At 32.9% G+C, this 15391-nt stretch overlaps 1 protein-coding gene across 4 annotated transcripts in view; it reads right to left on the bottom strand.

Moving 5' to 3' along the window:
• LOC127718978 (caspase-3-like) overlaps positions 1–8994 on the bottom strand; it is an 88406-nt gene extending 79412 nt beyond the window's left edge. For all 4 annotated transcript variants that reach the window (XR_007990073.1, XR_007990072.1, XR_007990071.1 and 1 more), the window contains exons 1-7: positions 8641–8994; positions 8008–8267; positions 7100–7144; positions 5756–5830; positions 4890–5195; positions 2001–2042; positions 1204–1408 (exon numbers count right to left, since the gene is read on the bottom strand). Coding sequence is in view for 1 of the 4 variants with exons in the window: in XM_052225053.1 (XP_052081013.1) it covers positions 1204–1408; positions 2001–2042; positions 4890–5195; positions 5756–5830; positions 7100–7144; positions 8008–8267; positions 8641–8942 (1235 nt within the window). In the remaining 3 variants the exon portion in view is untranslated. The remainder of the gene's footprint in view (positions 1–1203; positions 1409–2000; positions 2043–4889; positions 5196–5755; positions 5831–7099; positions 7145–8007; positions 8268–8640) is intronic.
• Positions 8995–15391: the final 6397 nt, after the last annotated feature.

The raw sequence follows: 15391 nt of genomic DNA, 5'->3' as shown, positions 1-15391 counted from the left end.
TGAAAAAAATAGGTCGAGTACAGGTCGAGAATGGGTTAAGACTGTTTCAGACTGGTCGAGTAATAGTTCAGAATATTTTCAATGGCAAAGATAAAGGTCAAGTACAAATCAGTACAGTCGAGTATGGTTAAGACTGGGGTCGAGTAATGTCAAGTAAAATTCAGACCAATTCAGACTGGTCGAGTAAAAATCAGTACAGTCGAGTACAGATATAGGCCATTTCAGACTTTTACTGGTTTGTAGTGGGAGCACCTGAGATCACCCCCAGTTTTTGGTTGGGTTAGTATTATTTGTCTGTTTGTCTTTTTATTTTTGGCCATGGCGTTGTCAGTTTGTTTTCGATCTATGAGTTTGACTGTCCTTCTGGTATCTTTCGTCCCTCTTTTAGAGAACGGAAACAAATAATTCTGCAATTTTTCATTTGTAAAGGGGCATAACTCTAGAACGGTAAAAGTGACGCTACCAAAATTCAAACTTGATCTGTGTTTTGTGGTAATATGCATTGTGTATAAGTTTCACATTTGGTTGAGGCAAACTAAAGTTAGAGAATGGAAACCAATTTTTGGACGTACATACGTACGTACAGACGGACAAGGGTAAAACTTAATCCCCCCTCCGCTACGGTGGGGGCATACAAAAATATTTTGTTTATATTGTAGTATAGATTGATCATTGTAGTATACGAATCTTAACATCTAAGTTCGGAGTTTTTGCTTAATCAATTGAAATGTTATCCACGTAGTCTAGTGTTCAAATTGAATAAAGAAAATACATAAAAAGAAATGGTGTTAATGTCCTTATCGTGATAGCAAGTGTTCATATGTTTTATTCAGAATTATATACAGCCTAAATGTAATTTAGACACGGAAGTAGATCATCTTGGTCAATTGTCCTTCAGTACACTTAATTGAATTGTACAGTTATTGTCAATTGGTTGGTTGATGTTGCCATTTACTGTGCCTCCTTCTGCATATGCCGGATTGTGAAATCTACATTCACTTTAGAGACCGCATAGGCAACCTTTTTTTCAATAGTCGACAAAACGTTATAACAGAACATGTAAGAATTCTTATTGCAATATGACAAAGAATAATTCCATATTAAGCTACCCAAACAAAACATGGGAAATTAGGATTATTATATAGAACCCGATCAACTTATCACGCCCACTTGAGATATGAAAATTGAAAACGTATAATTTACCTCATACACTCTTTTTGTATTTGTTCACATAGCTTTTGTATGTAGTACGATCCCTTATCGGGATCTCTGTACGAAGACCATCCAGGTGCAGTAGAAAACGCTAGTAAAAAGTCGCTTTCTTCAGGAATGACGTCTGCAACAGTTTCATTCTCGTCTGTGTCCATGACGATAATATCATTTCTAGCACTCTCTACTTGTCTTGTTCCTAGCATGCAGAAAATAATAAGACTCGAGTTAAACTACAATGAAATGTAATAGAACAGGGCACAGCTTGGTGCGACCGAAGAGAGAAGCATGGACATAATTTTGAAGCTCTGAATTTGGATTGTAGTTTAATTCAATTCTAAGTCGATATTCAATACACTACACAAACACAAGGTCCAGTGTGCTTTTCAAATCGACTGCGTGACGAAATATACACAAACACAAAAGTAAGGGGAAATACAATTTTAAACATACAGCGCGCATATTATCAATGACATATAAAAGATGAAAATCATAGTATACAAAAATAAGGTATATCTTTTATCACAGTAAAAGTTGGAATGATAAGCACAACAGGTAATATCAAACTAAAAAGCTAAACAAATCAAACAAAATTCAGAATAAAATAACATAAACATGAAAGCACAAACAGATAGCACTATATGCTTGCACTGCACTGGCATGAGCTGTTTTTTTTTATCCCATGTTTGTACCATTTTTTTAATTAGTCATAAGATGTTTCCATCCGACAATGGTTAGGTAGCTCATTCCGGATTTGTGCAGCATTATAGCGAAACTATCTCATATCATACCTGGTAGTTCTGACTCTTGGGAGTACTTCTGTTTCCTGTGATCTAAAATTATACTTTTGAATTTAAATATCAATAATGAAATCATGAAGATATCTTTTTGGGGGAATCATTTTAAAATGTTTATGTTGCAATAGCTTTTTATTGTTCTCATTTTTAAGAACTTCAAAGTATTTTGAATAAACTATTATAATCTTCGTAGATGAATCTAAGAGATCTTCCTTGAATTTGTCCATATTTAATTATTTCTATTCGCGCTTCAGTAGTGCCAAATTACTAGCATTTAGTCAAAATGCAAAAGAATGAATGAATAGTATGATGTTAACCTTCCTAGTCTGTTTAAATATTTACCCATTCGTTTTGGAATATTTAATTGTCCTGATACCTTTTTTATATATATTTCAGATAAATGATTGTTAAAGTTTAAGTCCGATTCTATAGTTATTCGAAGAAGTTTAACATTTTCTTCACAAGAAAGTGTGTTCCATTTGTACTGAATGTCAAATTATGTTTATTTGGGTTTTTTTTCCAATGGTTGTAGCCTGGAATTTTGTTAGGTTTAACATTCATTAAATTTATCGAAAATCAGTTTATCAGTTTTAAGACATTAGTTCACTTTTAACAACTTCATCTATATCATTATCACTATATGATACAGTGTTATCATCAGCATAATTATAAATAGTGATATTAGTACAAAATGAAATCGGTCATTTATGTCATTACATATTTGAACCAGCATGTATTTCTGACACAGAATGAATGTGATCTAAGAACTTTCGAATTGGACATTTACCTATCATTGTCCAATATCACAATACATGGATATATTTAGCATATCAAAGAAGTCAAATCATTTAATTATTGATGAAATCAAACCAAGTTTAATTTCGTCCTTTTTGACATTACTGCTAACTAATTAAAAAACAGAGCCCAAAATCCAAACATATATATACAGTTAGATCACCTTAATAAAGAAATCCAAGAAATCAAGACTTTGAATGAAACCCCATTGAAATTGGTCAAGAAATAAGCATTTTATACGCAGTGTTAAACAAGTACTGTGTAGACACCTAAACGGTTATGGTCATAACCCCCAAATTGAATCTCCAAAATTAATTGCAACCTTCATTTTAAAGGTACGAAACTTTGTGATCAATTTCATAGAGATGCATCCACCTTTACACACGTTATTGACCTGCAACATGTGTCACAAGAAAAAAATTATACAGAGATCAGTACACTTATACTCAAGTTATTGTCTGGAAACTAAAATGTATTTGGATGATGACGCAGACATCACTATAACATAATACATTTACGAACGCAAAAAATGTTGCTGTCGTAAAAAAAATGAAAAAAACAGCATTCTGAGAGTATTGCATGGCCATACAAAAACTCCTACCGATTAGAAATTCACTGTGCTGTAACAAAATGGTAACTTGATCAATAACTTGATCTATAACTTGTCATGATGTAAACTATATAACAAGTCAGTAGCTTCAAGCATGACGAAAAAAACTGTAGAAAACTGAATTTTTAAGTAAATTTTCCAATGACCATTACTCTGCACAAAATCATCAGACCGGAACAAAATTCAAACTTAATCAGAAACTTATAACAAAACTATATATCAATCATCAAATCAATATCTTAAAGCATGACGAAATAAAGTGAGGAGAACTGATTTTTTGAGTGAATTTTCTAAGTTCATGACCGTTAATCTGCACACAATCATCAGACCGGAACAAAATTCGAACTTAATCTGTAACTAGTCATGATAAAAAATATACACCAAATAGCAAATCAATATCTTCAAGTACGAAGAAAAAAGTCTGGAAAACTGATAAGCCGGACTGACGGACAGACAGACAGACCGAAGTACTGACTACTGTGTTGATAATACCCATGTAGACTGAAAGTCCACCAGCAGCTTCGGAAGTTTTCTGGATTAACCTTCATTAGTAACGCTCAAAGTAGATATTTTACAAGCCAATGATATAAGAATAAACTGCTTCGGCAAGCGCAGCTGGATACGACCGCAAAGGTCCAACCCTGAAAAGTTGTAGCAAAAATGGACACAATATTCAAGCTTGATACAGGTCTGAATTTGGATTGTAATTAAATAAGTGACACAGTATAGGTTTCTGACACTGAATAAATGTAGTCAAAAAACTTAAAATTGGTTATATGATTTGAATTTATATTCAATTGGAGTTTTTGTGCAATACATTGTGCACTGTGCTATTACCCATTACTTAGTAAAACTGTTTTCAGACTATATAAAAAGTATAAGCAGTTGTGACCGCCAATTTTTTTGAAAAATTGACAACTTCTTAAATTTTGCAGAAAAAAAATGACTGTTTATTTAATAGACTTTTTCACATAAATGAAGAAAGTGGTGTTCTATCTCATTATTACGATCTGTAAAAGTAACGAAATACTATTTTTCATAACGAAATGATGTGTAAGAAATTTACTTATTTTGTTTGAAGCAAGACATTGAGTCCCTTTTTTGAAAGCAGTGTATAAGAATTATCATCTAAAATTTTGTATCAGAAATTATCTATTATAAATAAATGGATGAATAAAGGCAACAGTAGTATACCGGTGTTCAGAAGTCATTAATTGGGTGAGAGTAAACAAAACCGGGTTACAAACCAAAAAACAGAGGGATACACATCAACTATAAGATGAAAATAATGGAACAACAGAAATAATCGAGGCAAAATCTGAAGCTTTTCACAACCTGAAGCTTGAAATTACTCCATGACCGAAACTTTTTATTGCGTTTTTGAAACAAGCCTCACATAACCTTAATTTTGACTAATAATTAAAGAATTACATCGATTTTAATTCAGACCCCTGTTGTTCTTTAACAAATATACTTACGAGGAAGAATTTGTTCCTTCTTTCCTTGGCATGCCTGAATAAAAAATAATTTGGGTTTTCCCGCTAAACTTTTACAATTTGATGCTGTAAATTTTTCAGTAAGGTTTCTTAATGGAATGTGTAAACCATCTACTCCACAAACTGTACGTAGACTTCCATGGGATAATATACAGACTACAAGAGAACTGCCATCACTGTGATCTAGCTTTGATACGGTATTCAGATAATCAAGTATCTCCTCAGCTCGAAGATCTCCACATGTCATGATTTGGTAATTCAGCTGATGGAATGTTTTTGAGAGTTCCTCTGAAAATTATCGATATGTTTAATCAACAACAAAAACACAGTAGAAACAGGTAAACTGTTCATAGATTTGTTTAACACTCTGTTGCATAAGATTTGGCAATAGATTGTAGATAATGCTTCAATATATAAAAGATAAATCGAATATGTTGATTTAGAAAAGCATTTTGAATAGAAAATTACAAACACGTTCAGATCGAAAACTTTATGATGTGACAGCGATAACAAAAATTAGTATCAATTCGAAATTCTCTTCGTATATTCATCAGCCATACTGTTTATAAAAGAACCAATAGCTTAATCTAGCCCAAGATAAACATTCAAATACACAAAAAGTTTTCTCTTTTCATTGCCAACAAAATACTGAATGCATGCTTCATTAAACCGTTGGGGTTTTATCCCATCGTTGAAGACATTGGTTTGATAGTTGTCTCATTCAAAATCATAACACATCTCTTTATCTTCAGATTAAAGTAATAAATCTGATAATATATGAATGCAACATTTTTCCGGAAGTCAAGACACCGAACACAAAACAAGAAATTAAATAAAAATGTACTTACCGGCATCGAAATTAGAACCCTTTCTGTCTAGAAGATCGTCTTCAAATTTGGTATTGTTGATTATTAAACATTTTCCTACGAATATATTAATGGTTTTGTTACTTTTTTACATCTTTATACTAGACAAATTGTATTGCGCGTGTATGTTTTTATTTGTTTGTGTTATGTGTTGTTTAATATTTGTTTGCAATCCATGGTATCCTTTGTGTGCATTCCTATATATTGTGAGTACAAAATTATCTTGTTTCCATCTACATTTATTTCAAAATAATTTCAAATTATTACTAATAACTGATGACAATTATTTAGAGAGAGGGTACAAAGTTTGAAATGTTTATCTCGCAAGTGGTCCTGATATCACCAATCTTTCTATTGAAATTCAACTGTCAAGTTTTCTTTATTATGTATGCTATAAAGAGCACATTTGTGTGACGAATATGATTGAATTTACTACTTCAATGTTAAAAGTTACATTTGTACTTAAAACTAATCCTGAGATCGACCCGAGTTTTTTGTGGTGTTTTTACGCGTGTTGCTTAGTCTTAGATTTCCTATGTTTTGTGTTGTGTACTGTTGTTTGTCTGTTGGTCTTTTTCTTTTTTAGCCAGTGCGTTGTCAGTTTATTTTCTACTTATGAGTTTGAATGTTCCTTTGATATCTTTAGCCTCTTTTTAAGTACATTCATCCAAAATATTTACAATCATGTTACACACAGTTTAGTTACTAGTAAAACTCAATTATATGGATGCAGTAACTTGTTAAAGGTTGAACACAATCATGTATTTTTCCGTGAATTGTCAAATCGAAACATGCTTATGTAAAATGCACATTTACTCACCAAAAGCAACTTGCATAAGTTGATAAATATCATTTACTGAAAGTTAATACATACATATAAAAGTTGTGGGGATTTGTAACAGGGAATACATTGCTTAGGATACCACATACTGATTTGAGGTTGTGTCTAAGACTGACAGAGCACACCGATGCAAATATGACTCCTCAATATCTGTTCCAAAATTACTCGAGCTCGTGTATATGTATCTCCTCCAGCCCAGCACATCCATTATCAGCATATTTTATATACTATTATATTCTTTTCAATTGAAGTTGAGAAAGATTTGAAAACGAAACTGCTGTATTCGAAATTTTAAATATATATCTAAGGTGAACACAGGGGTTATTTTTAGTTGTAATTAATACATCAATATATTTACCATTGGTTACGGAATGGTTGGACAAGGAACTGTTAAAATAATGTAAGGATTTGAAAATACTGCCCTCATGTATAATTAGAATTGAAATTATTTTCGTGGAGATAACATCAGACAACACTAATCTCACCTCGTTGTCTTTGATTCACAGGATAGAAGTCTTTCAGATTAAAATCTAGAACGAAAAATAACATGAATAATCAGTTATGATTAAATGTTTATGTCAAGACACAATATTTCGACTTATTTGGTTCCATTATGCTAACGTTTATTATCTTTGACGAGAAAAATAATATTATTTTTTTTATATAAGACGGTTTAATAAGAGCCATCATATTCCCCTGTTATTGCCAAAAAATAATAAAACTCTTCAAGCCTTTAAATTTTACTTATCAATTCGAGTGATGATCATGATCATATAATCAAGATTTAGTGAAAAAAATGTCACTTGTGGTGTCCATGTAGTGGTTTCTATTGGAGAGTTGTCTCATTGGCAATTTTACCAGATATTCTTACTTTTGTATTGTAAATTATAGACAACAGTTGAATACCAAGGTCCAAATCTTGAAAATGCATTACGAATATACTATGTTTCTAATTCTAATTCATTTATGTGTTTTGGAGTTTAGTATGACGTCCATTTTCACTGAACTAGTACACATTTTTATTCAGGGGCCAGCTAAAGCCCGCCTTCATGTGCGGGATTTTCTCGCTGTGTTGAAGACCTATTAGTTGACTTCGAATGTTATCTGCTTTTTTGTTGGGTTGTTGTTTCTTTGACATATTCCCCATTTCCATTTTCAATTTTATGATCAAGAAAAGGGAAAACCTGATGGAATTGCATATGGCAATTTGTGTGTTTTACTGAGAAAAGCTTTAGTTTTTTTGTGCAAAAAAAAGTCCTAACTAACAAACATATTTTAACAACATTAAACATCATTTTTTTTATAGAAGTTGTAACAAAAGTAATTTTGTGGTATGATTTGTGCCCATATCTATATCAAGATGTCAAACTTCCGTTGATATCATAATACTTACCCTTAGGCGGTTTCAATAATTTAGCAAGGTCGTCACGGCTAATGTCAAACAATAGTTGGTATAGAAAGGAGATGTTGCTTGATGATAAATGATCTTTCTCTTCCAAAACGTTGAAAAAGTTAAATATTTTCCCACTTTTTCCATTTTTTTCTATTTTACGAACTGCAGGTGTGAAATTTTGTAAACAATCTTTTGCTTTCTCTATCATCGATGTTACATCTTTCGATCCCAGGTCTTGTGCAATATTGAATAAAACTTTTCTAAAAAAATAATTAAACAAATTTAGAACAATAACATCACCATCTTCATAACCCATTATACCATCATCATTGTCATCTCATGAACAGGGATAGGAAATTTTTGATGAAATGAGATAGGTAATGTTATTTTTAACTAGTTGAATTTTTGTTCATTTGAGATGCGGTGTTAACAGTTATGATTTTTATATGGCATATTTTTCTCCTTTTCCAATTAAAACATGCACACAATTTTATCATACATGGTGTTTATGAAATAACAATTTTTTAACGTAAAAACACAAAATCGCAATTGTAACGAATAAAAAGCTTAAAGATAGCAATTTACTATTATTACAACGAGTAACGGTTGTGTTTTTCTTGTTTTAGAATTTACCTGTATGGCGTTATAGTACTCCGGTTGTTGCCTTCAACTGCCGTTTTTATTGCTTCAAGTTCCAGCCCGAGTCCTTTAATCAAGCAGGGTTTTTCCATCAAATGCAAGCGATGTCCTACGTAATGCAATAAAGATTCCTTATTTGAAAGTAAGTCTAATATATCAGTCACTTCGATGCAGTTTTCTAGATTATTAAGGCCAATATCATCTTGACAAAGATATTTGAACGATGCAATATCATGACTATCCAAGTCGTTACATGCATCTATTAACCGCATCGGTTCATCGCTTGCACATGCCATCTCCTGATAGACTCTTTAAATTGATCAGGACTTCGGACTACATGTTTGCCATCGAACTATAACAATAAAAAAACAGCAATATTTGCTACAAAACAAGTGCTTTTATCCGTTTCTTAAGTGTAAAAAATTATGAATAAGCGTAAAAGTAGTTGTAATGGCTGAAATACGTATATTTGATCCAAAATAATTTGGGCTTTGAGCTTAGGCATGTATTAAGAACTAACAAATGATGATTGTCAAAATCATTTCTTATTTCCTATCATGATTTCCTTGATAGAGGGTTGCTGCTCACAAGGAAGCTATTAAACCAAGAGTTCCAAATGGTGAAGTTGAGATTATTCCTTCGTAAATTTTACGGACGCCATCACGAGTTGGTTGACCGTTATGGAATAACCGTTTCAGAGATGGTATCGGATATGTTCCTTATGTCGTAACTAGAATCCCCTTCCCTTTTCACGAATGTGTCTTACCGAATTAGACTATTCACCATGTTTGTGATAACATGAGCAATACGACGGGTGCACATGTGGAGCAGGATTTGCTTACCCTTCTGGAGCACCTGAGATCACCCCGGTTTTTGGTGGGGTTCGTGTTGCTCAGTCTTTAGTTTTCTATGTTTTGTCTTGTGTGCTCTTGTTTGTCTGTTTGTCTTTTTATTTTTTAGTCGTGGCGTTGTCAGTTTATTTTCAAATCTATGAGTTTAACTTTCCCTCTGGTATCTCTCGCTTCTCTTTCTTAGAATCATTTAAAGGCCAAAACTGTTCGACAATATACCAAAATCGTTGTATCGAAATTGTAAACAGAAACCAAACCAAAATAAGACTTGAAATATGTTTCTACACTTTTGGTAATTTGAATACATTTGAAATCTATGCGATTCAAACTATTAGGGAATTTTTAATATCAATTCTAATACAGGTTGTATGCCAACACATTTTGTTATGAAAAAAATGTCCGTAAAAAAGATCAGTGTCAAAGAGTGTTTAAGCGACTAGGAGATAATAATGTTATTACTGCAGATTCATATTTTTTGTTGATATCAATATTCTCTCATTTTCTTGTTCGATGGTAACTAGTGTCATGATATCACTAGTTTTATCTATCAATAAAATTGAAAATGGAAATGGGGAACGCGTCAAAGAGCAAACAATCCGACCAAAGAGCAGAAAACAGCCGAAAGCCACCAATGGGTCTTCAACACAGCGAGAAAATCCCGCAGCCGGAGGCGTGTTTTAGCTTCAAAATTACTTAGAAGTTGTATTTCGTAAGATAATATGATTCGTCATGACAACCTAGTCACAAAATGTCTCAAAAATGTATATCCCTCAAATATGTATGAATCCCTAGTATAAAGACGGGATTATAAGACTTCGCATTCTGTGGTGCACCCTTAAATCAAGCTCTCTGGTCCACTTTGTTTGGAAACGTACGTAGATGATTGAAAGGGGACTGTTTCAAATTAAAACTAAAAAAGCGCATTTATAAATCTCTTTTTATAGTATATTGAACGTCGGTTTTGCAACCACAGGATAGAGCTAAAAAAGACTCTAACATCATCAATTCTCGTTTCACAAACAAACACAATGTAAGATTAAGTACTTTATTTGCTGATATAGAACTGTATGCCATTTGATACTTATATGCATACATTTTCCTTTAAAATTTAAGAAGAAAACGTATTGTTTTATGTCGTATCGAAATTAAAGCAAATATATCATTTGTATGAGCAGACATGTATGTCAAAGTATTTCTCTTTGCATGGTCTTTTTGATATATATGATACATATATCCATGGGGTGTTGATGGGGTCCTTCATTTTTGTATTCTTTATTTTTTTTAAATAATGTTTCTTTATACTTTATAAATATTACCCATTTATTCTTCATTCTCTATATTCTAGAACCACATTATTCTCTATTCTTTATTTTTTTGGCCTATTTTTCTCTATTCTTTGATTTTTTCCCTTTATTTGTTTTGACCTTCTTGAATATTTTGTCCATTATTCTCTGTTCTGTACACCCTCATCCATATGCATCTCATTTTTACTAACTTGAAATACATTTTCTATTTTTTTTTAAAAGTAAACAAGTTCGTGGAAATACATTTATAAATAAAATGCTCCGCAGGGCGCAGCTTGATACGACCGCAGAGGTCGAAGCCTGAACAGTTGGGGAAAGTATGGACACAACATTCAAGCTTGATACAGCTTTGCATTTGGATTGTGATTAAATATTTGACACAGCATAGGTTTCTGACACAGAATGAATGTGGTCTAAGAACTTGAAAATTTTAAATTGGACATTCACCTATTATGGTCCAATATCCAAAATCTAAATACATGGTTGGATTCAGCATATCAAAGGACCCCAAGAATTCAATTTTTGATGAAATCAAACAAAGTTTAATTTTGGACCCTTTTGACCTCAATGTGGACAAAGTTGATAACGGGGCCCAAAAATCAAAAATCTAAATACATGGTTAGATTCAGCATATCAAAGAACCCCATATATTCAATTTTTGTTGAAATCAAACAAAGTTTAATTTTGGACCCCGATTTGGACCAACTTGAAAACTGGGCCCATAATCAAAAAATCTAAATACATGTTTAGATTCAGCATATCAAAGAACCCTAAGAATTCAATTTTTGTTAAAATCAAACTAAGTTTAATTTTGGACCCTTTGGACCTTAATGTAGACCAATTTGAATACGGAACCAAAAATTAAGAATCTAAATACACGGTTAGATTTGGCATATCAAAGAACCCCAATAATTCAATTTCTGATGAAATCAAACAAAGTTTAATTTTGGACCCTTTGGACCTCAATGTGGACCAATTTAAAAACGGGGCCCAAAATCCAAAAACTAAATACACGGTTAGATTCAGCATATTAAAGAACCCCAAGAATTCAAGAATAAAAACCCCATTGAAATTGGTCAAGAAATAAGCAATTTATACGAAGTATCTTCTTTTGCACAATACTGTGCAATTAAATATTTTTTGCTATTGCGCAATACTGTACACTTGACAATTTCTTGCTATTGCGCAATATTGTGCTATTAGATATTTCTTGCTATTGCGCAATACTGTGCAATTGAAGATTTCTTGCTATTGCGCAATACTGTGCAATTGAAGATTTCTTGCTATTGCGCAATACTGTGCAATTGAAGATTTCTTGCTATTGTGCAATACTGTGCAATTGAAAATTTCTTGCTATTGCACAATACTTATTATATAATAATTTACACATCCTGTTTGGTGTGTATCTCCTACCATATCATTATTATTCGCTTTTAAATATAAATCAGAAATAACCAACTTAAAATGGAAAATTTTAAAAGAAAAAAAAAGGAAAAAAAGAAAAAAAAGGAAAAAAAAAAATCCCCCCCCCAAATTTTTGAACCCCCTTATGATTCATCACCCCCACACTCAATCCCAGCCTTCCCTTTGTGGTATGGTACCTTGCAGTACAATTTCAGAGATCCATACACTTGAACACAAGTTATTGTCTGGAAACTAGAAAAATGTGTTTTTTGGACCCTTTTTTGCCCCAAATTCCTAAACTCAAACCCAGCTTTCCCTTTGTGATATGGCACCTTGTAGTACAATTTCAGAAAGATCCATACACTTACACACAAGTTATTGTCCTGAAACTAGAAAAATGCTTGGTTTTTTTTCCCTTTTTGGCCCCTAATTCCTAAAATATTGAGGCAATTACCCCCATCATCAATCCCAGCCTTCCCTTTGTGGTATGGTACCTTGCAGTACAATTTCAGAGAGATCCATACACTTAAAGACAAGTTATTGTCTGGAAACTAGAAAAATGCTTACTATTGGCCCCTTTTTGGCCCCATATTCCTAAACGTTTTGGCAATTACCCCCAAACTCAATTCCAGCTTTCCCTTTGTGATATGGAACCTTGTAGTACAATTTCAGAAAGGTCCATACACTTACACACAAGTTATTGTCATAAAACTAGAAAAATGCTTGTTTTTTGCCCCTTTTTTGGCCCCTAATTCCTAAAATTTTGAGGCAATTACCCCCAAAATCAATCCCAGCATTCCTTTTGTGATATGGAACCTTGTGGTACAATGTCAGAGAGATCCATACACAAACACACAAGTTATGTCTGGAAGTTACAAAAATGCTTATTTTTGGCCCCTTTTTGGCCCCTAATTCCTTTACTGTTGGTACCATAACCCCCAAAATCAATCCCAACCTTCCTTTTGTGGTATTGAACCTTGTGGTAAAATTTCATAGAGATCAATTCACTTAAACTAAAGTTAGAGTGCGAAAACCAATGTGTCTTCGGACGACGCCGGACGACGCCAGACGACGACGACGACGACGACGACGTCATACCAATATACGACCACAAAAATTTTTTTGCGGTCGTATGAAAATACTAGCGTAAACATTATGTGTTTTACAACAATAACAAAACTTAATTTTTAGTAGTTTTCCTTTACCTGCATATCGTCATGTTGTCCCGTATTTATTCAAAATAAAACACTATAAATAGACATGACAACAACAAGAAATCAATGGAAATGGAGGCGTTCTTTACTCATTTTGTACATTTTACATTGAAGCAAGTCATAACTTGTGAACAATAAAGGAACCCTGTGCTAACTGGAAATCCTACTAATTTCGGCGAAATCCATTCTCTAAATAAAAACACTCAACGACTATACGTATGACGCACACAAAGGCATACGTCAAAAATTGTAAAACTAGTATTTATAGAATGACATACATTACTAGGTCATTTAAAATACTAACATACAATATCGATTATAATTTCGTCAACATTTTTCTATTCATAGTAATTTTAGAAGATGAATTATTTAGATTTGTTTCATCTATAAACTTAAATCGTATACGTTTTGTTTTTTTTTTTTTATAAAAAAAGAATATTACATGATAAAAGAAAATCATAATCCCTAAATATAAAGATTAATCGATTTCAAGTACATGTTCAGTTATCTGAAATACGCTGATTGAAATGGTGCAATTGCCTAAACATTTCTCAAATACAGTTACATTGGCCGTATGCAACATATATGATAATACTAGTTATTCGCTAAATAATTAAGTTTTTGTGAGGTTCATGTCTTTAAATTTCTATGTGTTTATCAAATATTTCGAGAACTTATGTTAATCTGTTCTTCTGGTATCTAATTCCGACCCTCATTCAAAAAGGGGATGAAGATACCAAGGGGACATTCAAAACGCATTAGCCGAAGGAACAATTACCTCGCCAAGTGTCTTTATGATCCGTTTATTTTCCATTTAAGTCGACATTACAAAGGTAAAATAAAACAGTTTCTTTACGCAATTGCAATGATAAAAGGACATTTATCCAAAATTGTCCAAATTGGTTCACATTTAAAACCTTAATCACTCAAATACTTTTAGCATTTAAGATAATTGTGAAATTTATATGTTTTGGGAAGGGGTGGTATATGAGTGAATTATATATAAGGATAATGGGTGTATATGTGTGAGGTATATGTTACAGTTACGGTGGTATATGTGTGAGGTGAATGTAAAGTGAATGAGTGGTATATGTGTGAGGAATATGGTAGAGGTACGGAGGTACATGTGTGCGTTATTTGTTAGAGGTAAGGGGGTTTATGTGTGAGAAATATTTTAGGTGAACAGTCGGTATAAATGCTAGGTATATGTTAAAGGTATGGGGGTACATGCGTGAGGTATGTTTGAGGGGAATGGCTGGTATATGTAAGGGGAATGGGGGTTTGTGTGTGAAGAATGTAGTCGGGAAAATGGTGGATATATAAAACGAATGGGGGTATGCGTGTGAGGAATGTTCATGGGGAATTGGTGGTATATGTGTGTTGTATATGTTAGGTGATAGGGGTAAATGTGAGAGAGATATGTCATAGGAATGAGGGTATATGTTACAGGTATAGGTTAGGGTTATGGGTGGTATATGTGTGTTTACCATAATGATCATGAAAGTAAAAGCAACGGTATATAGGGGTATATGTGTGAGATATATGTTAGGGGAACAGTTGGTATATATGTGAACTATATGTTAGATGTTTCAGGGGTAAATGTCTGATGCATATTTTAAGGAAGTGCGAGAGTTATATGTCAGGGGAATGAGAGTATGTGTGAGAGGTAAAACTTAGGGTAATGAGTGGTATATGTGTGAGGTAAATTTTATTTTAAAAATAGACCTTCTCATAATACATGTAATGATATAAAGTGGTATATGTAAGAGGAACAGTTGGTATATGTGTGAGGTATGTGTTAAGAGTCATGGGCTGTATTTGTGGGAGGTATATGTTATTTTAAAAATAGACCTCATGCTAATGATATAGAGTTAGCACGTACATTTTTTTTTGTCCATAATTATTAGGAAAGTAAAAGCAACGGTATAGGGGTATATGTGTGAGGTATATGTTACGGGAACAGCTGTTATAT

This window comes from Mytilus californianus, unplaced genomic scaffold (assembly GCF_021869535.1).
Source record: "Mytilus californianus isolate M0D057914Y unplaced genomic scaffold, xbMytCali1.0.p SCAF_10, whole genome shotgun sequence".
NCBI lineage: Eukaryota > Metazoa > Mollusca > Bivalvia > Mytilida > Mytilidae > Mytilus > Mytilus californianus.
The sequence above is the reverse complement of the archived record's forward strand: the minus strand, read 5'-3'. Positions and strand labels throughout refer to the sequence as shown.